Consider the following 23,414-nt stretch of genomic DNA (forward strand, 5'->3'; position numbering starts at 1 on the left):
CAGGGCCTGGCAGAGCTGGGCTTTCCCGCTCGTTAAGGAGCTCCTCATCAGGGAGCGCAGGGGGGGAAGCGCTCCGTGCCTACCCCAGGCTCTGGCTGCCTCCATCGCCTTACGGGGGGCCGGCAGGCGGGCGCGGGGGGGGGCACCGTCAGCATGTTGAAGGCTAAGCTGCGACCAGCATGAAGGGTCCCCAAGGTTTTCCGTGCCTGGGGCCGGATCCTGCGGTCTCTCAGGCCAGGGAGACCCTTCCTGGGAGCAAGTGGTGGAGGGGGGTCTGCTTATCGCTGTGTTTCTCCGCATTTCTGCTGCTGGAGCTGGGGAGGAGACCGTGGGGAGCTTGGCTCCCCGTGATCCACAGCTGCAGCTCCAGGACCTGCGTGGACAGAAATTTCCCAGTGCAATGCAGTTGGTCGGTAAGGCCAAATCTGCAAAACCCGGAGGTGCTATTGCCCAGGCTGGCTATGAGCAATAATCAAATAAATAAACTCCCCCGTATGAAGGCAGCCCGTCGCTGCTGTGTGCAGCCCCCCAGGGGAGGTGGCTGCCCTTCCTCGGGCCATCCCTACCTGGGCACCCTCCTTCTCTAGAGGAAGGTTTGCAAACATCTAAACCCGATTCCCCCCATTGCTGAGTCAGCCAAATTGCTTTTGTCCCACTGTCAGGGGATGTGCAAAACAGATGTCTGCAGCCTCTGGTGTCTACGACTGTCATGTCCTCCCCCCCCTCCACTGTATTTTCTTCTGCATGAACCAATCCAGTTTCTTCCCAGATGGTGTTTTCTAAACTTGAGGTTGTTCGTGCTTCTCTCCGCCGGGTTTTTTGCAGAAAGTCTGTATTTTATTGAAGGTTTGTTGACCAAAACTGGGCTCGTGAGCAGAGCAGAGACTCGCTGGCCATACAGACAGCGTTCCTGTGGCTGTATAGCTCATCGTCCTCAAATAACACACCACCGCGGGCTGCATATGACCCATTGTAACCCCACAGCTTTCCTGCAGAAAAAAAAAAAGTACTGCCCGTTCCCTGCCCTCGATTTGTGCCGTTTCTTGTTCCTACAGAAACGCACAACTTCGTGCATTTTTATTGGGTCACATCTTATTTCATCCAGACCGGTTGCTCGGTTTGCCAAGTCCCTTCTCTGAATTGCAGCCACGTCTCCCCGAGTGCCTGCAGGCTCTCGTGGCTTGGTGTCCCCCGTGCCCCTGGTCAGCTTGCTCCTTTTTGAACACCCTGCGGGGCATCCAGTAGGACACTGGGGAAGCCAGACCCACGAGAGACCCCCATCCAACGTGACTTAGCTGTTCATCTCCCCTGATGTCACCTCTTTGTCTCCTTTCCATCTCTCCGTGCGCTGAAGGAAAAGTGTCCTTTGACTTTTTCCCAGCCCCTGGTTTCTCCAGGGGGAGACAGGGACACTTTGTTCTCTGCAGAACCTGGCCATCTGTCTTCTGTTCCTTCCCGGGCCACAGCTTGGGGTGCACTGGGAGGGGGGTTAGGGTAGAATTGGGGGTTTCTGCTGCGAGTACATCCATGGCTTGGCATGGTGTGCCATAAGGGCACTTCTGAAGATGCCCTGTGTATATATTGGCCTCTCTCTATATATATATGGCAGGATGAATTGTTTTCCTTTTGAATTTCCATGCCAGCACCCAGATACACACGTGCCGGCCGGACTTTGGTGTTTCATGCCTATAGGGGATGATGTATGTGAGCAGCATGGAAGTCCTGGCTTTGCTGTTCACATCGGACGCAGCGTTTCAGACAGCCGTGCCATGACTTCGCAATTAGCTCCTGGTTAATCGGTGATTAACGAGTAGCTCCGTGGGTGGGCGGCTCGCTGCTCTGTGAGGAGCATTAGGAAATTTGACTTGCCAAGGACCATGAAATCACCTTAGATGACGTTGCACTTCCCGGTTGTCTCTTCCCCCCGTGGGGAGGGGGAAAGCCCCACCACCATCCAGTGCTGGGGCCACCATCCCATCCACCACATCTGTGTGCTGGGGTGGCTCCTTCTCCCCAGCCCACTCCCGGGGTTCCCATCCCCACTGGCGGGGGGGGGGGGCTCTGGACTGTTGTAGCTCCCCAAAATTAGGAGGTGGCCCGGGGAGGCTGATGCAAAGGGAAAGCAGAGCTGCTTCTGCGCTCTGACCCTCTGCAAGGGTTGGAGATGGGTTTCCTGGGGGGGTTTAATGTCTATATGAAGCTGCATCTCTCTTCTGAAAGTATCCCTGTGGGCTTTGCCATCGGCACGGTCGTGCGCCAAAGGCAGATGTCCCCAGGGACACGGGATCGGGTAGACTTTTAATGTGCCTTCAATAAAATGGCGTGGGTTTGTGTTAAAATGAAGTTGATATTCAAGCCTGCCAGTCATGCACTGGAAACAGAGGGCTTTCTGCTCATGGCTTTTAATTTTTTTAAATGGAAGCTTGGTTTAAGAGGCCTCTGGTAGCAAGTTTTAGGACTGTTGTATGTCGGGACTTTTGGAAAACATCAGAGTTCAACCCGTCCATGCTCAGTAACTGCTTTGTCCCCGTGTTTGGTGGGGGGCTGATCTCCTGAGGAGCATTTGAGGTATTTCATTGAAACGCAAATGCTGATGTGCATCAGAGGATGGAGAGTGTGAGCAAAACGCAGCATTTGGGGGCCGTTTGCATCCTCTGCTTGGATGCGAGTGGGGTTTGGGGTCAGCCTGGGTGGTGGGCAGCAGGAGACTTCTGGCAGATGTATGAATTGCCTTAGGGGACCAAACCAAGGGTCGATCTTGCCCTGTCCTCTCCAGCAATGAGGTGTTGGCTGGGGCAGAGGCCTGTGACAATTCTTGACTTGCATCTGGCAACGTGGGGCTTTCTGGACAGAGACCACCCATACTGAGGGATGTCCCAGCAGCGGGACTATCCTCCCCACATCATCTCATCCCTTTCCGAAGCAAGTCTGGCCTCACACTTGGCAGTCAGATCAACCTAGAAAACTTTTGAGGTTGGCTGCATTACTGAAGGTTATTGGATATGGCCGTGAAGGTTGTCCTCGTGCTGTCCTTGGGGGTGCTGAGCAGAGCACCAGCACCCGCATCAGCCCCAGCCCAGCAGCAGAAGCACACAGTGGGTGGAAATCCCTCCTGAAAACGGTGCAAGCCCCCATTCCTCCTCCCACCTCAGTGGGCACGTTGGGCAGAGGAACCCCATTGGGACATCACCTCCAGCCATCACTCCTTCCCCTCGGGTTTCCCTGCACCGTCAGCCCCTGCCTGCCGTGGGACGTGGGGTCCACCACCCACCCGACACATACCCCTTACATCAACTTAGAAATGATCAAAGAGAGGGGAGGTGTTGCTGTTAATTTGCATTTAGCCCCGAACAAGACATTTCCTGAGCCTCCACCTTCTCCCTCCATTCAAGGTGCAGGGTTTGGGGCAGAAACACTGGGGTTTTTTATCATTACTACCCCCGGTGTGGGTTGATATGGGGCTCCCGAGTGTCTCGCTGGTGGGGAAGGGACAAGGACTGATGGACAAGGGTATTGCTGGGAGCGGAGCGCGTGAGCTCAGTAGGCTAAGGCAGAGCTATTGTTGGGTTGTAGATGCTAAATAAAGCAGGTCTCAGTTTGGCACAGCGTTCCAAGCCTTTAGGATGCAAAGCAAAAGCGTCATCACGGGCACGGTGTTGTGCTGCAGCGCAGATATCTGCAGGGACCCCCCCGCCCTTGTGGGGTGTCACCATGGGCCCCCCAAACCTTCAAAACCCCGAGTAGCTGCTGAGCAGGCTGGAGTGGGGGAGGCTCGTATCCCATTGCCTTCTCCATGAAGGACACCTTGTCATGGGGTCTGGTGGGGTTTTGCATGTTGCAGAGGAAGGATTCCCCCTCCCTGGTCCCTCCTTGTGACACCACATTGACATTGGGAGGATAAAAGTATTTCGGGGTACCCATCCAGCCGAGCACAGAGGTGCTACACTGCAGATAATGACTGGGAAGGAAGAAGTCATTTCAGTCAGTGCATTTTCAGGTCCCAAGTCACCCTTATGAAATAGGCTGTAGGACCATCTTTGATGGCACATCATTTTTCCATGCTTTAAAAAAAAAAAAAAAAATCTCTTTATTTCTCTTTAAGCAGCCATTTAAATTTTCAGCACATCCCATCTTCCCTCCTGCCATAAATCAGTGTCTGCCATCTGCAAAACAGCCATTTGCTCATCCTGAGCTCAACCACTCTGTTAGCTTCGGTGGTTCCCACGTTCCTGGGAAGAGGGCAGCGAGGAGCTTGGCGTGCTGTGGTGCGACACCAGCTCCCCGTGGGCTAATTCCCGGTGGCTCAGCCACAGAAACCCAACCTCTGAGGACGTGCCCTCATCTGGGGGCTGGTTCCTCCTGCCATCCATAACCATAGCACTACGTCCTCATCCAGGAGCTGGTTCCTCCTGCCACCCATAACCATAGCACTACGTCCTCATCCAGGAGCTGGTTCCTCCTGCCATCCATAACCATAGCACTACGTCCTCATCCAGGAGCTGGTTCCTCCTGCCACCCATAACCATAGCACTACGTCCTCATCCAGGAGCTGGTTCCTCCTGCCATCCATAACCATAGCACTACGTCCTCATCCAGGAGCTGGTTCCTCCTGCCATCCATAACCATAGCACTACGTCCTCATCCAGGAGCTGGTTCCTCCTGCCACCCATAACCATAGCACTACGTCCTCCAAAAGGTCCGTGAAGTTCAGTAAGGTGTCTGAAGCTCCGCTGGGATGGCAGATGGCACCTCATCACCTCCTCCCGTTGCTGTTGATGCTCCTGCGCGCGGTTAAGCGGTGTCATGAACTCAACGGGAGCTCTCATCTCCTTCCCTTTGTGCTGCAGATGTCCCAGCCTGGCTGAAGAGCCTCCGGCTGCACAAGTACGCCGCCCTCTTCTCGCAGATGACGTATGAGGAGATGATGGCCCTCACCGAATGCCAGCTCGAGGCACAAGTACGTCCCACGTCACTCGTAAAGCCAGTCGGCCGCGGTCCCGACGCTTGCGCAGTCGGTAGATGAGATGCCTCCAACGCCTCTTCTGTGTCTTCACGTGGAAGGCGTTCTGCCCGCGGGTGGTTGGGAAGCAATCAGAGAAAGGAAAATTGGGTCTCGGGGTGTGAAAAAAACCACATTGTACCTGGAAAGGGGCCTTGTCCCAGATTTCTTACTGGAATCCCAGCACGAAAGTCCCATCACATTGCTGCACTTGTTTGGTTTTTTTTTTTTCCAGCTAGGATTAAGTTCAGGAGTTTCAGGGGCACAGTTTGTAGTACCCAACTCCCTTTAAAGGTCAGTGGCCAATTGCCTTGTCAACCTTTGAAAGTGTGCCCGCTTTCAGATTTACTTCTGCATTATCCTCGGGATGAAGAAGGCCACCTTTGCTTTCACTGTGTGAGATGTACCAGGATGGGATGGACTAGCTGGAAATCTTTATCTTTAGCAAGTCTCTAAGTGCTTTTCTATGTCCCACACTAATCCCTGCGCTCAGAAATGTGTTTAATTTATAGCAGCCCTTCTCATTTAGGGGAGGAAGGACTTGGGTTGACGCAGCTGTCCTGTGGAAATGTTAATGCCAGGTTTTGTGCTGTTTTTGCAGAACGTTACCAAAGGTGCAAGACACAAAATAGTCATCAGTATCCAAAAGCTAAAAGAAAGACAAAACCTGCTCAAATCTTTAGAAAGGGTAAGTAATCACAACCACGTTTGTATTTCTTCTTTCTCAAGAAGTCAGGAATTAATTCTAGGGCAAAGCACTCTTTGGTTACATACGTTGTTATCTTTTGCAGAGGAGTCTGTTGTTGGCTTGGCCACATCTGAATGATGTCTCAAACATTTCTGCACCAGATGGAGGTTTTATTTGGGGCTGTATTTTGCAGAGTGGGTCCTAATCCATCTCCAGCACTCACACAACTGGGATGGATATACCCTGCAGCACTGGTGCAAGCCCTGGCCAGCCCCAGGGTGCTCAGAAACACCTGAGCTCTGAGTGATGGAGGGCACCGTCCCAGCAACGTCGATGGGAAGGTGGTCACCCACCTGCTGAACCATGGTACAGGACCAGCTCTAGCCACAGCAGCCATTAAGGTCCTCTCTGCCTCTGGAGAACCAGCTGGGCAGAGTTTTAACCCCTGGTTATCCCTCAGCTGCTCGGTTATTTCTCCCTTCTGTCCCTCTCACGAGACCCCTCCGTGCACGGGGTCAGCACAGGGACCCCCGAGCCCTGCCCCTACCTCTCCATCCCCAAAAAGAGATGGGATTTCCCAGGGTCTGTCAGGTCAAGGGCCAGTGTGCTTTTCTGGAACATCATATGGGCGACCTGTCCCCAGGTAAAAAGCCAGACACCCACGTCAGTGCCTGAGCAGCGTCTTGAATTTCCAAGAACGAGTAGAAACTTCTTTGACACTTCAACAAAAGCTTAAAAAAAAACTCTGCAGAAACGGCTGTCGGAGAAGCAGCAGCACCACAGACTTGCTGGGAGCAGCTCACCCAACCTCTCACTATTTATTATTGCAATATTATATTATATTTAATTGCACCATCTTCAAACAGCAACTTGCAGAGCCTCCCACTAGGGGCTTTTAAATACTTATGTGGTGTGTTGCTATTTATTGGTGTTTTCGTTAGCTCACTGCTTCACTATTTATTTGTAATATGGGATTGTACTCAGAGTATGGCAGGAGCTAATAAAGCCATATTTACCTCCGTGTATTAATAATAACTATTAAATCCAAGAGACAGCCCGCTGGATTGAGGTTGCTTCGGCGATATGTTTTCCAGGCAATTGAACAGCATCTTCCCCCGCTTCTCTGCCTGGGTTTTGAAATATAGTATTGATTGACTGGCGCGGTGCGGGAGCTTAAGCCCAGTTCAGCTGACACAACCAGCCGCGCACGCTGTAAAATACAGGAGCTAAGTGGCAGGGACTGCTTTTGAGCCCTCGTGGGGTGGGTTTGGGCTGTGGAGCTGTGACCATGTCCCACTTCGCTGGGGCTCCGAGCTGCCTGTGAGCTGCTTTGCTTGGGAGGAGACGTTTTCCAGGCTTCCCATCCAATTTCTTCCTGCTAAACAAGAGCATGTGTGGGACTTGAATTTTCTGGGCAGTGTCTCGCTGCTAAAGATTGCTGCTTTCTTGGAAAGAGCTGCTCCACCCCTCTCTGCTGGTTAGCAGAGCAGGATTTTTTTCCTCAAGAAATAGCACCCAGCAGGCTTGACACCAGGTCTTCGAGAGGAGTGGAGCTGAGATGTCTGAGAGCGAGCTGGGGGTGCAGCAGAAATTAGGGTGGGCAACCATTTGGGGGCTGCAGCTGGCTCACACACAGCCTGCGTGCCCGCTTTGTGTCTCTTCCCGAGGCGCAGCCAGGACTCACTCCAAAAGCTGCCTCTTTCCAAGCAGCATCCCACGGGCCTGACCGTGCAGGAGCCTGCGATGAGCTGTTCTGGTCCATTAAAAACAAAATGCAATCATTTCCCATCAGTAGGACGAGGATCTGACCATAGAAAGGGAGTTCTTGATCCACACTATAACCGAGAGCACGGCTGGGGGTGTACCCAAACTCTCTCCCCCCTGGATAGACCTCCCACAGCATCTCCAAGCTGAATGTTTTCACTACAGGGATATAAATTCACCTGCAGCTTCGTGTTCTCCCCTTCTGCATCTGACCACAGCACACCCTACTCCCCTTGAGGACCTCCCCTTCCCCTCTGCATCCACTCCCCCAGCCCGTCCCAGTGTGGACGGGGACATCCCCACTTTGCTGCTGCAGGATGGGCTCCTGCATCCCAGCGTGGCCCCAGGGCATAAGGATGCTCCGGCAAGCAATTTGGGGCAGAGAAGTTAATGGAGAGCCAGGCTTGAAGGCACTGCTGGAAACTGGAGACAAACCGACGTTAAAAAAATATAATTCCCATTAAATAGAGCTGAAATGTCACAACTGTGGAATTGCTGGGGAAGGAGCAAGATACTCGCTGGTTTGGGCATTGAAATCTCACAGGCTCCGTCGCTCTCATGGAGTTGCCATCTTCCTGGTGGAAATTTGGAATTTCCACCTCAGGCTTGTTGCTGGTTTTGGGTCCCAGTGGTTGACGGAGCAGGTTTATCTCTGGGGATTCGGGTCTGAACGCATCCCTGGATAATCAGACACAGTCCCTGCAGCAGCTCCGCGCTCCGCTGCTCTAAGCAAAAGACTCAGTGAGTGAAGCATGGCTGTGGACTACGGACTGCAGCAGGGTCCTGTAGCAGGAGTGAGTCTGTCAGCTTTGCTGGGGATTTTCTGAGCTGTAACAGTAGGGGCCTGGTTCGTAGCTGATGTCCTGTTGTCCCTGCAGAGACAAACCCTCTCCTCTCCTCTTGAACCCGCAGGACATCCTGGAAGGTGGCAACTTGCGTGTCCCGCTGCAGGAACTACACCAAATGATCCTCACCCCCATCAAGGCCTACTCTTCCCAAAACTCGAGCACGGAGGAGCACAGCCGGGACGCGGACTCGCATCACCCCTCCTCCCTGCTCGGCTCGGACGGCCAAGGCTCTGACTGCAAGGACTCTGCCGCCGGAGGGATGCAGCAGCACCATTTGCCGGGATGCGAGGGCGAGTCGGGGGGGGCCCCTTTGCCCGAAGGTGACCTGCCCGGACAGTTCACCAGAGTGATGGGGAAAGGTGAGCGGTCGTCACTCGTTTTTGGTGTCCTGCTTCGGGGCAGGGTGTGTGCCGTGGCGGCCCTGGCAGCAGCCCCGCCCCGAGCCCCTACAAGCCACAGTCCTAGGGGTGACATTTTTGGGGGGTCCCATCACGCTGTGATAAGAGGTAAGAGCGTGGGGGAGGAGGTGGGCAGTGATTTTGGGGAGGGGCAGTGATGGAACGGGCTGCCTGCCCCAGGTCAGAAGTGGATGGCATCCTCTCCCTCCCCCAGGTCAGGGGCGGATAGCGCCTTCTCCCCTCCCATTCACAGCCCTGGGAGCATCCCACTGGTCCAGAGATGTTTTCAACAGCATCCCTTGGACTTGCTCTGCTTGTGTGGGGTTAACACTGGTGCGTGGGCTTAGTGTGAGCTGTCCAGAGTGCAGATCAGCTGAGTCCAAGCCTCTCTTTAAGCCCCAATTTAGATACAGGACATCCAAAATAACCTGGGTGCCTTCCCATGGCTGGCGCGGGGTGCACAGCTTTGCCTCTGGATTAACACACCGAGAGGTAGGGACTGACACCCTGTGCCATATTTTCGAGCAAATATGTATGAGCTTGGACGTGTCCTAACTCCGCTGAGTGGGCTCCGAGATGTCGGTGCTGGCTACGAGGAGGGAGATCTCCCTGGGGAAGAGGGGAGGGAGTCTCGTCCGCAGGCTCACACAGGAGACCAGGAACAGAAGGAAACTCTTTGGGATGCCATGAAGAAATATCAGCCCTGTCCCTGTTTCAGACCTTTTTTGCAAAAAATAGGCGAGGCGTTTTCTATATAAAAACTTGGTGCAGGATTTCTTGCCAGCTAATTCACTGCACACGCAGACAAACGTGAGTTTCTGGCCCCGTTTTAAACCTGCTGATGAATTCAGCCCGTGACAAATGCCTCCGTCGTGCCTGAAGCTCTACGTACAGCACAAGCCCTGCGAGGACAAGGTGTCCTCCTGGACTGCAAGGCATCCTTGCCCAGGGGTTATGACAGGAGAGACTCATTTCTCTGTGAACTCATTTCCACTTGCTTTTATGGCATTCATTCCAGAAGAGGTTAAAATCCATCGGGAAAGGTGAGAATCTGTTTGCAGCGGGGGCAGATTTTGGCCATAGGATCAGGAGTTCTCCCAGAGCTGGCTCTTGTCTAGGAATAGGGAATGATCCTGTGCCCCTGATTTGCTCAGGTCTAATTTTGGTGACTTCAGTGGTGTTACTCTGGATTTACACCATCATAATGGAGAACAAAATCTGGCCCTAAATATAGGACGACACGGCAGGAATTGGGGAAGGGTGTTTTTTCCCCGCTGATGAGAAGACCTGACCCATGAGACAAGGGAAATGGGATGTCCAAGGCATTTGTTGGAAGCCCCTGGACCCCAGCTCGGTGTCCCCATGCCCATTTCTCTTCTTTTTTTTTTTTTTTCCAGTATGCACACAACTTTTAGTTTCCCGACCCGACGAAGAGAATATAAGTTCCTATTTACAGCTCATAGACAAATGTCTAATCCACGAGGTGAGTTGTGACAGATCATTTAAAACTGTTGTTCTCATCACTTAGAAACTGTTTCCAAAGTGTCTGTTTATGTAAACCTTTTGGTTTCTAACACAAATATTTTTGGGGGGTATTAATAGTAATTCTGACAGAACAGGGCCGGAGCGGGCAGTAGCTCCAACGTGCTGCATGGAAATGTTGCTCCCCCCCCCTCTCCACACCCGCGTAACTGCCAAGACCTGGAGCTGGGAAATTCATCTGGCTCGTGACAGTCTGATCAGCAGCTGGATGAAAGAAAAAAAATCCCAGGATGAACACGCAGGCGGTTTCTATCGGGCCCGGCGATTCCTTGGCGTTGCCACCTCCTGTTTTGCAGCCCATGGGCTCGGGGATTTCGCAACGGGAGCATCTGTTCCTGCTCCCGGCAGAGCTGCCTTTGCTGGGCGATGGTTTGGGATGGCCCGGGAGGGATGGCCGGGAGGCAGCCCCGGTGCCCTGCAGCATTTCGTGCCCGTGCCTGCTGCACCTGGGAAAACAAGCTGCTTCTCATCGCCTGCCCATACGGCAGGGGCTGGAGGGACGTTGCACAGCCTCTCAGAGGAGCTGCAGGCTCTAAACATCTCTCGGTTGTTTGTTTATAAAAATACACGCTCTCAAAGCGCAGAAGAATCTCCTCTGAGGAGGGCTGGTGGCTGCCAACCCCAAAATGTGCCGCCTCGCGCTGCGTGGGTGAGGAGTGAGGTGACTCGCAGCCCCTCGCAGCTGAAGCCGGTGCCCGAGCCGCGCTCGTGCAAAGGTTTGATCCGTTCGTCTCCACCGCGAGCACAGGGCGTCTCGAATCGGGGTGAAATAGCTGGATACCGGGCAAAAATGGAAGCGCTTCGTCATTTTTTTTTTATTTTTTTTTTTTTTTTCGGGAACTGTGCCCCCCCCCCCCCCCCCACCCCGAGGCCTCTTCTCGATCACGGCGGGGGGGTTGCGGTGCGTGTTGCTGGCAACGCCTGCCGGTGTCAGCCAACATTTGGCCCCGGGCAGTACGGGGTGGTGGCACCGGCTGCTGCTGCTCTCGGGTTTGCTGCAAGACGGGTTTAGAGCCGGGGGTATGGTCTTGGTGCTTTACACAGGCATGGGCAGCGGCGAATAGCTGGAGGGGCTGGAGGGGGGAGCGTGTCTGCTCCCGCTTGCTCCCCTCTCCGGGAGCAGCAGAGCCTGGAAATGGTGCCTGGACTTCCCAGACGGCCGAGCAGGGCATCGCTGGGGGAGCAGAGAGGATCAAGGGTGGTGGGAGCAGATACGCAGGGCCGGAGCCGGGAAGGCACGGAGCTGCAGGGGGGTTCATTTTCCAAGAGCGCCCAGGACGGACGTGGTGACGCGGCGTCACCCCAGCGGTGCCAGCCTGTGTCCCAGGACCTCCATCTGCCTCGGCTCCGGCGTAATCAGCACGGGGAGAGAGCATCTCCTCTGGAGGGTGGTTCGAAGCAATCAAGTCAGGTGCTAATTAGCCTCCAGATTGTCCTCCGGAGTCCTCTGCTCCTCTCTGTCGGCGTCACGGAGACGTTGGGTGTCTAAAGTTAGCTGTGGGCGTCCCCAAAACCCACAGTGTCTGCCTGGAGGTCTGGGGTGTTTTGGGAGGAGGTCTGTCCCCGGCGTGGGTGACCTTGGCTGGGAGCCCAGGGGGGGTGACGGGGCTCACCCGGGGTGACCTCCCGCAGAGGGGTCTGGGGGGGCAGCAGGGAAGCTTTGGGGAAGCCCTGCTCTGCCCAGGGGGCTTGGCAGCCTTGGGGGCAGAGCCAAGCCATCGCTCAAGGGACGCTGCCAGAGCGTTTTCTCCACCTGAGATGAGAAAATCCTTGAGAGAGACCAGGGTTTCCCTCTGGACTTGCCGATGGGGCTCAGCTCACACCACCACCTGCTCCGGCTGCTTTTCTTCACACCCACACCCACACACGCATCCCTGCTCGCTTTGTCCAGAAAAATATTCATACGTTTCCTATTTTTCTCATTTCTTTGGGCAGGCGTTTACAGAGATCCAGAAGAAGCGGCTGCTGTCATGGAAACAGCAGGTGCAGAAACTCTTTCGGTCTTTCCCTCGGAAATCCCTCCTGGAGCTGTCAGGCTATCGGCAGCAGAGGAGGTACGCTGGCTTTTGGGGAGGGAGGGATGCAGCCGCCGGAGGGGCCGGCAGGAACGTCTCGAGCGGGACCGATGTCTCCCAACAGGGAGGGAACGGATCCTGCCAGGTTCAGAGCCGCGTTTCGGGAGGGAGGAGGGTTGGAAAAGCTTCAGCAATAAAACCCCAGGCGTTGGCTGGGAAGGCAAAGCGGCAGTGAGTTTTCTCGTGTGTGTGGCCGGTGCCTGCCCCACCGATTCCCACCGCGTCTCCCCGGCTCCGAAGCCAGCGCTTCCCAGCCGCGCCGCGTGGCCCCGACGCTGGGCGGCCGGCTCGGCCCCCGCCCGCTGCTCTTTGCTGATTACATCAGCGCTGGAGTTTCACCAAAAAGCCGTCAACTGGCAAAAAAAAAAAAAAAAAAAAAAAAAAAAAAAAAAAAAAAAAAAGGAGGCTTAGAGTGTGCAGAGCCGGGGCAGGGGGGGCTGCGTTCAGCGAGCCTGAGTGGGGGATGTGTTGCAAACACCGTGTTTGCTCACTTCTGGGTGATCCTAGAAAGCGCTGGGGTTATGACAAGAACAGATATTTTTAGATCCGTTTTAACAACAGCGTCAGCCTTTTGTTTCATTCTGCTAAGTCTATTTTATTGCAGTCTTGTGCAAGTTCTTTTTTCTGAAAAAGGGGTTTGGAGATAACTGGGAGCATTTGGACAGCCGGGATGTGAGTTCAGAAGGAATGAGCACGGGACCAGAGTGTTCCCCAGTGGAATTCAATATTTTGGAATGGAAAAACAAGCGATTTCAGTGTTCATGGCAGAATCAGAAGCAGAGTAGACAAGAGCAAAGGTTTTTGATGGACCCGTGTGGTCTAGGCCATCACCAGCGCAGCGTTTTAGCAGCACATTCAGGCTAACCCCAAGCCCAAGGTAGATCTGCCGGGTTGAAATGATCCCAGTCCCTTTCCTGGGGCTGCCCAGGATGCTCTCTAGTTTCCTTGCTGCTTTTGAGCTGTTTGCATTTTGCATTTCTTCTGCTCCTTCTCCTGGGAAGCTGCGGGTGAGGAAGGAGCATGCGGCCAGCCCTGCTTTTCTCATGGGGATTGAATGGCATGAGCGTTTTTTGGATGAGGTTTAAAGAAACCCCGTCGTACTTCTGTTTAGTAAATCTATCCGGTTTTGGGGTCCCAGCATGTTATTAATGTCATCTGAAGTGTGTTTGCAGCCACCCACACAAGCAGGAGAGATGAGGGCTGGGAGGAAGGTGAGCTGAAACATCTGCAAGGGTGATTAAGTGCTGGAGAAGGGCAGGGGGGAACAGGGAGCATAAAAGCAACCGCAACCGTGGGTTTGCAGAGTGCTCCTACCCTTGGCTGTGCTTAAACCCGATAACAGCATCGCAGTCCTGCTGCCCACCCAACCAGGCAGAGACACCAAGCCAACGTTGTGCGGCAAGGGGGCCCGCACTGCTTGCGTTTCCAAGGATCTCCGGGTTATTTTTGTGTCCTTCCTCTGGTTTTAAATACCAAAAACCCACATGGGGAGGGATGCCGGTGTGTGCGACTCTCCTCTCCGAGGAGTAAAGGTGGTTTCATGCCCTGAGGCTGGTGTCTCAGGACGTTGGGGCTGCGTGGTCTGGGGTCCGGATGGCTGGAGGAGGGTTTGCAGTGCAGAGACGGGAGCGGGTGCAGAGCCAGTCCCACCTCTGAGGAACGTGCCTTTCTCTCAGCCCCTTCCTAGGAAATCTTGGACTTGTTAGGTTGTTTTAACCAAGTTTTACAGCACTTGAGAAGTCTCAAGAGAGGACCATATCCCTAAAAACGAACCTCCTAGAAGGGGAGAAGGTCCAACCCTTCTAGCATCCAGCAAAGAAAATCCAACAGTGTGAGCTGAACCTTTCTCAGACGCTAGAGAATCCACACACGAGAGAGCTCTCTCCGGCACAGCTCAAAGGCGTGAAGAGTTTAAGTCAAACCCCAAGAACTCAGGCATCGCTAGCTCCAATGCCCGGGGAATTGCCTGCGTTATTTTAGCTTGCATTTAAGAACAGGCCCGTTTTGCCGGAGTAAAATAAACTTTAAAAAAAAACTAATAAAAATAATCCGCATCCGAGAACTGCAAAAGGGAGGGAGGGGGTGTCTGGCAGAGGGGGAGAAGAAAGGGGGCTGCAGCACCTTGCGCCGCCACGGGGGCACCCCGGGGACGTTTGGTTGTTGGCCTGAGCGCACCAACCCAGCCGCTCGCCCCCGCAGCACCGTCCCCTTGCAGGGGCCGATTTCTCACCCGCGGCGCTTTCTCCCCCCCGCAGCCGAGGCTTTGGCCAGTCGAACTCCTTACCGACAGCCGGGTCCGCAGGGGCAGGGCTGGGCCGGCGAAACCCCCGCCAGTTCCAGATCCCCTCCCGCAACCTCCCCACCGCCCGGCTGGGGCTGCTGGGCCCCAGTGGGTTACTGGGCACCCCCCAGCGCAGCCCCGCCGCCAGCCCCGCCATCCTCAAGCAAGGCAGACAGGTTGGTCGGCGTTCGCGGCATCTCCAGCTTTTCCATCCCTTTCCCCACAAGCTTCTTTTGGTTTTCCCGCTCTTTGTCCAAGTCGCCTTTTTTGTTTTGGTTTGGGTTTGGGTTTTTTTTTGTTTTTTGTTTTTTTTTTTTTTCCATTTTCGGGTCACCCTCTCCTCTGCGCGGCGGGATGCAGAAGAGAGACCGGCGGGAGGAGGGGGCAAACCGGGAGGTGAAGGAGGGGAGGGATGAGCCCCAAAGGGTTATAAACACCTGGCACAGAGGCCTCCGGTTTACACCGCTCACCCCTTTTTTTGTTCGCTTCCTGCAGAACCTCTGGTTTGCCAACCCGGGGGGCAGCAACAGCATGCCCAGCCGGAGCCACAGCTCGGTGCAAAGGACGCGCTCGCTGCCGGTCCACACCTCCCCGCAGACCATGCTGATGTTTCAGCAGCCAGGTAGGGTGCAGACATTTGCTTTTTGGCTTAGCGAGAGGCGGGGGGGCTGCGGGAAAGGAACCTCGCCGCGGGCGCATCGCCCCTTGTAGCGAGCCGGGTATCTTTGACGTTAGTGGGTTGGTCGAACTGGAAACATCACTGGAAGGATTTTGACCCCATACGTGACATCTTGGCCCTACGTATGTAAATGTTGGTGCCTTACCTGACGGGCTTCTGAGGGGCTTCGTGTCAGGCGGGGAAGGCGACAGCTCATCTGTCACCTTTTTAACTCACCCCTGGACATGGAGACCTCGGCACGGAGGGACCGCCTTCGTGCGCTCAAGGGAAATTCTTTTTGCCATGCGTGAGAAGGGGAGTGATGCCGTGTCGGTGCTCCCTTCCCAAACACCGCGAAAACGCTCCGGTGTATAGGAGCATCCTCTGATTCAGGGGGTTCCTGTTGAAATTGGACCCTGAACCTGGAGCATCCTTCCAATGAGGACAGTTTTTCTCTGTGTATCCCTTCATCAGCGTTTAAACCTGCCTTTTCTTACCAACACACTTACAACAATTTATACCACAGGGCAGGGAGTTACACCCCACCCCAGTAAACTAAACCTCATCCATAAGCTCCTGCCACGGTTTCAGCTTGGCAGCTCCCCTCACACCACACCCCTGCGGTGTTTTAAGTGCGTAATTTAGGCGGGAAATGTCCTGTACAGCAAAAGCAGCTTCTGTTCTTGGGTATTGATTAAACACCGGGACAAGGGCACATTTCTGCAGGCACTCAAGGAGAATAAATAGGTTTCTCTTTGCATGTTAGCCTGCGGTGAATGAGGGCGTAGGAGGATTAGAGAACCAAAGATGCAGACCGAGTCGCAAGGAAAATAAACCATCATGTGGAGCTGAGCTCCTGAAACACTTTTCATCGGGCTGCGGGGATCTCAACCCTCCTGGACCTTGTCCCATGTTCCTGCAAGCTGGTGGCAAGCCGGAGGTGCCGGCCATCGGTAGCAAAAGCCGTATTTGCAAAGTTTTTTGCTGCAAAGGGGAGGGCGTTTTGGTGCTGTATGGATCAGGCCGGGGTGTCGCAGCGCACCAGACTTCATCCCCCCCAACCTCTTTTTTTTTGGGGGCTTACCTTCCCAGGGACGTGGCAGCACGACCCGGGGGCGACCGAGTGGTGGAGAAGCCGGTGGGTGTCTCTGCCGGTCTGTGCTGCCATCCCATGTCCGAGCGTTAACCCTGCCTGCACAGGCAGCTCCCGGCCCCGCTGCTCCCCAGAACATTTTGACATGTATCGAGGATTTTTGCAGGGCCTGAGCAAGGGGAGAGCCCGGGGCTGCCCCCCTCCCAGGGTGGGGGTCCCGCTCTCACCCCAGCTCCCATCCAAGCATCTCCAGCTGGCACCTGAACCCCTCGTTTCCATCCATCTTCTGCTGCAATGCCGTTGAGCCTCCCCAGATTTACCCCTTCTTGATAAGAAACAGGGGGGAGCCACGACTATTTTTGCAAACGTCTCTTGCCAGAGGTGATTGCACCGGGGAGGGAAGCGCTGCCAGAAATCCAGCCGTGCGGTCAGACCCTCTTGGGGCACCTTTCAGGTGTTTTCCCACCCCACGTGCACCCACGCTGGGGACGGCAGAGCGGGCAGGGTCCCTGCCAGCTCCCCTGACCGAAATCTCGTGTCCCTTTCTCCCCGCAGAGTTCCAGGTGCCGGTGACTGAACCTGACATCAACAACAGGCTGGAGTCCCTGTGCCTGAGCATGACGGAGCACGCGCTCAGCGGTGAGCACTCCCTCCTCCTCGGGCTCTTCCAACACGTCCACACCGCCTCCGCCGAGCCCCCCAGCACCTGCCCCGCGCCCCCCAAAAGCTGGGACAGGCTGTGGCTGTGAGGGGACGGGACGGCGGCGGGGCTGGATGAAGGGATGCTCCCCGGGATGCTCCCGGGGATGCTCCGGGGATGGGTCGGATGGGGACATGGGCTTCTCTCAGCGAGGTAGCCAGGGCAGGGGGTAAAACCGAACGCAGGGATCGCACCCAGCACTAGTGGAGTCTGTGCTTCTTAGCCACTAGTTAGCTTGCTAATAATAATTAGTATTAGCTCGCTAGTCTGTTATTAGTTCTTGATAAAGCCCTTGCCACTGGCGCACTCAAATGGTTCACAGGCTTTGGAGTATTTTACCCTTCTGCCACCGGCATCCCTCATTTGGTGTGGGGGGTGTGGGAGCCCCCAGGGCACGGGGCTAAAACTGTGCTGGGTGCTGTGCCGGGAGCCGTGCCGGCAGCACGGGCAGCTCCTTGCCCACACCTGGGGTGGCTGCGGATAACGGGCACGGGGAGGGAGGAGGACCAGGCGTTAAAACAGGCGGAAAAGATGGAAAAAGCAGCAGCGGCGCGATGGAGAGCCCGGTGCAGCAAAAAGCACCAGCAGCAGACGCACCCGGTGCCCCTCGCCGAGGCACTGGACCCCCAAGGATGAAGGATGACCCCTCCACCCCCAGCGATGGGATGAGCACGGCCACCGGCATCGCCCAGACCCTCCCGAATAACCAAGTCGGGTCTCGCCTCCCGCGATCCCCGGACTGCGTCCAACGGTTGAGGACGGGAGCCCCTCGGGGAGGAGGAGTGGCACCCGGCTCCCTGCGGTGATGTGACAGCCCGTCCGGGGGAGAGGGACATGAGCACGAGGACTGTAAGAGGCAGCAGGGCCCTGGCAGTGCCACGGCAGCATCCTCAGCCGGGAAATCAAGGACACTTCTGTCACCCGAAGCGTTTCTCCGGCGTGTGCCCAGGCGAGGCTTAGCTGTCTTGTTCCTCTGCAGGGTACTGTTCCTCCGAGTTGTTTTTTCCAGGTCGCATACCCCGAGCGTCTCGAAACCGGTTGTGCTATGAATAGCTCTTAAAAAAAATAAACCTTCGGGGGAGAAAAAAAAAAAAAAAAGAAAAAAAAAAAAAAAAAAGGCGTAACAAACCTGTTTGTTTTTAGTCTTAAAGAGGGAGGCGGCCCGGGAGCGCTCTGTTCAGAGCCGCCCCGGGAGCTGCTGCCCCCGCCGCTCTGCATCCTGGGGACGGGGGTTTGGGGTGGGGGACGGGGGGGTGGTCGGGACGATTGGAGGGTTGGGAAAGCTGTTGGGTGTTGATTTCTGGCCCCGTAAGAGCCGCTGGTGCCCTGGGGTGGGTTGTGGACCCCTCGCTCCTGGGCTGGGGGCTGTGGGTGGACGTGTCCCTGCTGTCACAGGACGCAGGGGATGGGGGCTTTGGGGGGACACAAATGACTCCTGGGTTGTTTTTTTTTTTTTCCTGCCACGATCCTCAGATGGAGGAAAACTTTACATACTCTGCGATGCAGGTGTTGTGGGGATGGGTTGGCTCAGGGGCAAGGCAGCCCCCCCCCCCCCCCGGGACCAGCTGTATCCCTGTCCCCCCACTCCTGGGCAGTGGGTCATGAATTTGTCCTGCTGTGGGGGGGTCCCAGACTCGCACCCACCTTACAGCGAGGCCAGGCTGCCCAGAAAACCCCTCTGCTCCTGGGAGAGGCGCCGTGGGGACGTGGCAGAGGGTCTGGACCAGTGTTGGGACAGCGGTTTGGGCAGTGGAGGCGGGGGGGGGGGGGGGGGGGGATGGATGCTGTGGGGTGGGGACAGACAGTGGCACGGAGGCACTGGCAAAGCGCTGCCACCCCAAAACCCTTCTGCGCCCCTTTGGGGAGATGGAGGGGTGGGGGTGGCCCCGCGGTGCCCCCTCGCCGCAGGGGCCGTGGGTTGGGGGGGTCCATCCCCGGTTTTGGGGGTGAGGGGCGAGGGGTACCAGTGCAAAGTGAGCGGCTGCTGGCCGGGGCTGCCCCTAACTCTCCCTTCCCACTTGCAGATGGTGTCGACCGAACCTCCACGATCTAGAAGGCGTCGCGACGGGGACGCTGGCCGGGAGAACAACTGCTGCGGGTCCAGCGGCGAGGTCGGGGCTTGCAGGGAGCCTCAGCGATAGCTTGCAGCCTTTCTCCTCTCTCTCCTCTCCTCTCTCTTTCTCTCTCTCCTGTTTTAATTTTGTGAATGTGTAGATTGTCCTTGTGAACATATCATTAGACTTGGAATTTGTGTTGTCATTTATTACATCCATGCTAGGGGTGGGGAAAAATCAAAAAAAAAAAAAAAAAAAAAAATCAACAGCGATGATGAGAAAGCATGGGGAGGGTTGGGGGGGGGGGAACGCGGCAGGAGAGTGTTGACAACGGAGGGTTCACCCGAGCACCGTGGGCAAACCCTGTTTCTGGATGAGGATACGAATGAATATCAAATATCCCGTGGGTGTGTATGACCAAAAACCCTTTGGGGAGGAGTTGCCTGTCCCGCCGGGGGCTTCGGGACTGGTGGTCCCATCTCTTGAGTTTCGCTGTGTTCAGGCACGGACTGGCCCGGCGAGGCCAGATTTTTAAAAAAAAAAAAAAAAAAAAAAAAAAAATAACCCCAAAATTTCCTTTCAGTTTAGCCAAGAGCATCCGCGGTTCCGAGGCAGCGTTGTGCACAGAGCAGCGGAGGGTCGGTGGGTGCCTGCCGGCTGTGGGGTCAACACCCCCACCCCCCCGCCATCCCTGTGCCACCGGCGTGGGGTTGGGGTACAGGGATGTGCCGGGGGGGGGGGGGGGGGTGTCACACCCGGCGGAGGGTCCCGGGGGATGTTGGTGACGTGGGGGGGGGGATGCTGGGTGAGTTTCTGTGTCTCTTGCCTTGCCTGCGTGGGTACCGGGAAGGTGCTGCATCCATGGCTTTACACATCTGCCCCCCCCCGCACCCCCCCACCCCCCCAAGCCTGCCAAAACCCAGCCATGAGGGGATTTTCCAACCCCCGGCGGGACCCACGAGGGCTGAAGGAGGCTGGGGAGTGAGCCTGCTGGTTTATTTACCCAAATAACCAAGCCCCAAAGGGCACCAAAATGCAGCTTCCCAGCCCCGTTTTCTTGGCGTGAAACCTGCGCCGGGGAGGAGATGTGGGTGGCGAGGGGCTTGGCCGCCTCCTCCCCCGCCGCTCTGCTGCTTTTTATAACGGGGAGTTAAATTTGGGCCGAGGGCACGAAATAGGTGAACGGCTGCTCGAGCCCGTGCTCAAAGCAAAACCGGGGGCCAGGAAAAACCGCGGGCGCCCGCAGCGGCGCTGGGCGTAGCGGCAGCTGACGGCTGCTGGGGTGCCTCGGGTGGAATAATAATAAATTTCAACTTAATTAATGAGGAAAGGTGACGAAGGGGGGAGCGGCAGCCGTGGGGCGGGGGGGGTGGGGGTGGTGGGGGGAGGTTTGCAGTAATATTCCCCAAATGGGGCTCGGCCGTGTGCCGGGGCTGGCCGGAGCGGGGTTGGGGGGCTGAGGGGGAGCCGGAGCAGCGGCTGGGCCGGCGGCGATGGGAGGTGTGTGAATCCATTTGCCATGCAGCATTTTTAAGTTGTTTTCTAAAAAAAAAAAAAAAAAAACAAAACAACAACAACAAAAAAAATTAGTGCCAAATGCCATGTTTTCTGTTTGCTGGTTTTGCTGTTCCTTGGTGTCCTGCTTCCCCGCAGGCATGAGGTTGGGGGTGGGGGGTGGGAGTGTGGGGCCGGGGGGAGTGGAGGAAGGAAAACCCGAAAGCGAGGGAGGTTGGGGAGAGGTGTGAGGAGGTGAAGGAGAAGCGGGGGCCGGGGGCGGCTGGGGACCTGGGTCACACCCCCCCCCACCCCCGAGCACCCCCAGGTCGTATGAAACCGAGGTGCGAACACAACCGCCGTAGCAGGAGCCTTCCCCAGGGAAGGCTCAAAAGTATTTACGGAGCTGAAATTCTATTTATTCCTTCGCTGACTATAGAAACAGAGGTTATCTGATTGTTAAGAGATATTATTTTGGATATATTAACTTGCTATGGCTGGTAACCATGATACTGTCTGTTATTACAACCACCAAATAATTCAATTGTTTTTTCCTTTTATTAAAAAAAAAAAAAAGCTTATTTTCCATTGACAGTGTATAGGTTAATAACAACTTAGTTGTGTTTGCCGTTTCTCGTTGGGTTTTTTTTGGTTTTTTTTTTTTTTTGAAGTAAAAAAAACAAAAGTGGCTTCAGTTGCGTTCGGGACGTCCTGCCTGGGTCTGGGTGCCTGTGCTGAGTGCAGGCAGCAGAGCTCCAGTGAAGGAAGTTTAAAAAAAAAAAAAAAAAAAAAAAAAAAAAATGCTCGAATCCTAAAAGAAAATTATTTATAAAAAGAAAAAAGCATTAAAAAAAAAAATAATAATAATAACCAGTTGCATGAGTGAGGCTGTGAAGTCAAATCTTTAGTAATAAAGCGGCAGTGCCTTTCTTTTTTGTATTCACCCGTTCACCCCACGTGCAGCTGTTTTGTACCACGCGCGCGTCGTGGCGCGGGAGATGCCGCCGCCGGGGGGGTCCTCGGCGTCGGGTGGGCATCTCCCGCCGTCCCCCCCGCTCTCCCAGAGACAGGCCCTGGCCCCCCCAGCACCCGCCGGGGACCTTTTACTGGTGCTGTTCCCCTGAGCCGTCCCCGGCTGCAGCGGGGGAGGCCGGCCAGCTCAGCGCCCAAGTGTCCTTGGGTCCGGCGGATGCTCCCCGCGGCTGCGACACCCAGGGAAAGAAAAAAAAAAAAATTAAAAAAAAAATTAAAACCCACCCTTTTCTTTCGAGGTGTCCTCCCCAGGGACAAGCCCTGAGCTCGACTGGACTTGAGCTGGGCTTTTGCCTTTGCTTGCTCAGCTCATTCAAAAAAAAAAAAATCTTCAGGGTTGGGGGGTCAAGCCCGGCCAGCATCCAGCAGGAAAATCCAAAACTGTGATTTACGCCCGCGAGCGGCGCGGAGCGAAGCTCGAGTTTGGTCAGCACTTAGGGAAACTATTTCTGTTGTCACCTTTCTCCGTGTCGGGGTGCGGCCGTGCCCCAGGTTTGGCTTTCTGAATGTGCCTGATGGAAAGTGGGTCCCGCAGACGTCTATAATTTGCACACAGCGACGATAACACTAAAGTTGATTTTATACAAGTCATCAGAGTTTGCAAAGTGAGTTTTATTTTTTGTATTCCTTTATCTTTACTTAAAGGTGAATGTGTATTCCTCTGGGAGGAATAGGAAGAAAAAAAAAAAAAACAAACAGGAATGTTAATAATGTTAAACAGAATACTTCCTCCCTTATTAATATATATATATATAACCCTTATGTATTTATGCATATTGTAAGCTTACTTTAAAAAGCTTTGAACTCTCTTCTGTTGCATGCCGTTCCTGGGCAGCCTTTTATTGTACATGCATGCCTTTAGTCCTGGTTTTTCTGTACAAAGTTAGTGCACAAAGAACTATTTTTGCCTAGTTAATGTTGCCAAGCAATGCATATTTTTAAATTTTTTTTTTTTTGTCATATATGGAAATAGCATGTTTGTTACATGTAAAAGCTTCCCGATATAAAGAAATACTAATGTTTGGAGATGCCGGTCTTTGCAAGTGTACAGTTTTCAAATGTTGTTCCCAGTGAAACACCCTCGTGATTTCAACTTGCTCCAATGTATTTATTACTCATTTCCTCCCATGTAACTAGGAATCATGGCTATATTTCATATCAACGTTATATTGAAAGTGAAGGGAGATGATTAATACAAGGTTTTGTAACACTGGGGTGTGGCGCCTCCTTATTTACGCTCTTGTTGGCAGCTGGCCTCCTTCTTTAAAAAAAAAAAAATAGACTAAAATAAATGGCCAGCCCCGTGGGGTAAGAGAGGGGAGGAGGAGTTACGTAGTTCTGCAAGGGGGGGGGGCGGGGTATTATCTTTATATAAAGCCTGTGGCAGGGCTTACAAATCCCTGGCATTCTCCACGCAGCCGCTTCTCTGTCCCTTTGGGACGCCCACGCCCCGGGAGCTGTTTTAGATACAGGATTTTCTTTTGAAATCAGCAGGAATCGGGGCTGGAGCTGAGGCTGCGGCAGCACACGGAGGAGCTGGCTTGGCCGAGAGCCCTCAGCGTGTGCGTAGAGACGTTTGGGTCGGGTTGTTTTGTTTTGTTGTTGGGTTGTTTTTTTTTAAGTCTGGGCTGATTCTGGGCTTAAAACCTGCAAATTTCAGACCCCTGCCTTGGGCCAGAGCGGGCGGGGAAGGATGCTCGGAGCTGGCATTGCCGCTCGGCCGCAGGAGGTGCCGAGGGCAGGACCCTGACTTCTGGCCTGGGTTTTTCCATACATTTCTCAGCTTTG

General features: G+C 54.7%; 1 protein-coding gene across 4 annotated transcripts in view; it reads left to right on the forward strand.

The window, feature by feature from the left end:
* SAMD4A (sterile alpha motif domain containing 4A) overlaps positions 1-22,836 on the forward strand; it is a 108,043-nt gene extending 85,207 nt beyond the window's left edge. For 2 of the 4 annotated variants that reach the window (XM_033009774.2, XM_033009772.2), the window contains 9 exons: positions 4,848-4,957; positions 5,601-5,687; positions 8,364-8,658; positions 10,095-10,180; positions 12,175-12,293; positions 14,570-14,771; positions 15,091-15,217; positions 16,902-16,985; positions 19,071-22,836. In XM_033009774.2, the coding sequence (XP_032865665.1) occupies positions 4,848-4,957; positions 5,601-5,687; positions 8,364-8,658; positions 10,095-10,180; positions 12,175-12,293; positions 14,570-14,771; positions 15,091-15,217; positions 16,902-16,985; positions 19,071-19,099 (1,139 nt within the window). In that variant the 3' untranslated portion in view covers positions 19,100-22,836. Of the gene's footprint in view, positions 1-4,847; positions 4,958-5,600; positions 5,688-8,363; positions 8,659-10,094; positions 10,181-12,174; positions 12,294-14,569; positions 14,772-15,090; positions 15,218-16,901; positions 18,167-19,070 lie in introns of those variants that run through there. The other 2 variants (XM_033009773.2, XM_033009771.2) reach the window with 1 other exon arrangement.
* The last annotated feature ends 578 nt before the right edge of the window (positions 22,837-23,414 follow it).

Source organism: Tyto alba, unplaced genomic scaffold (genome assembly GCF_018691265.1).
Source record: "Tyto alba isolate M040663 unplaced genomic scaffold, T.alba_DEE_v4.0 Super-Scaffold_29, whole genome shotgun sequence".
Lineage (NCBI taxonomy): Eukaryota > Metazoa > Chordata > Aves > Strigiformes > Tytonidae > Tyto > Tyto alba.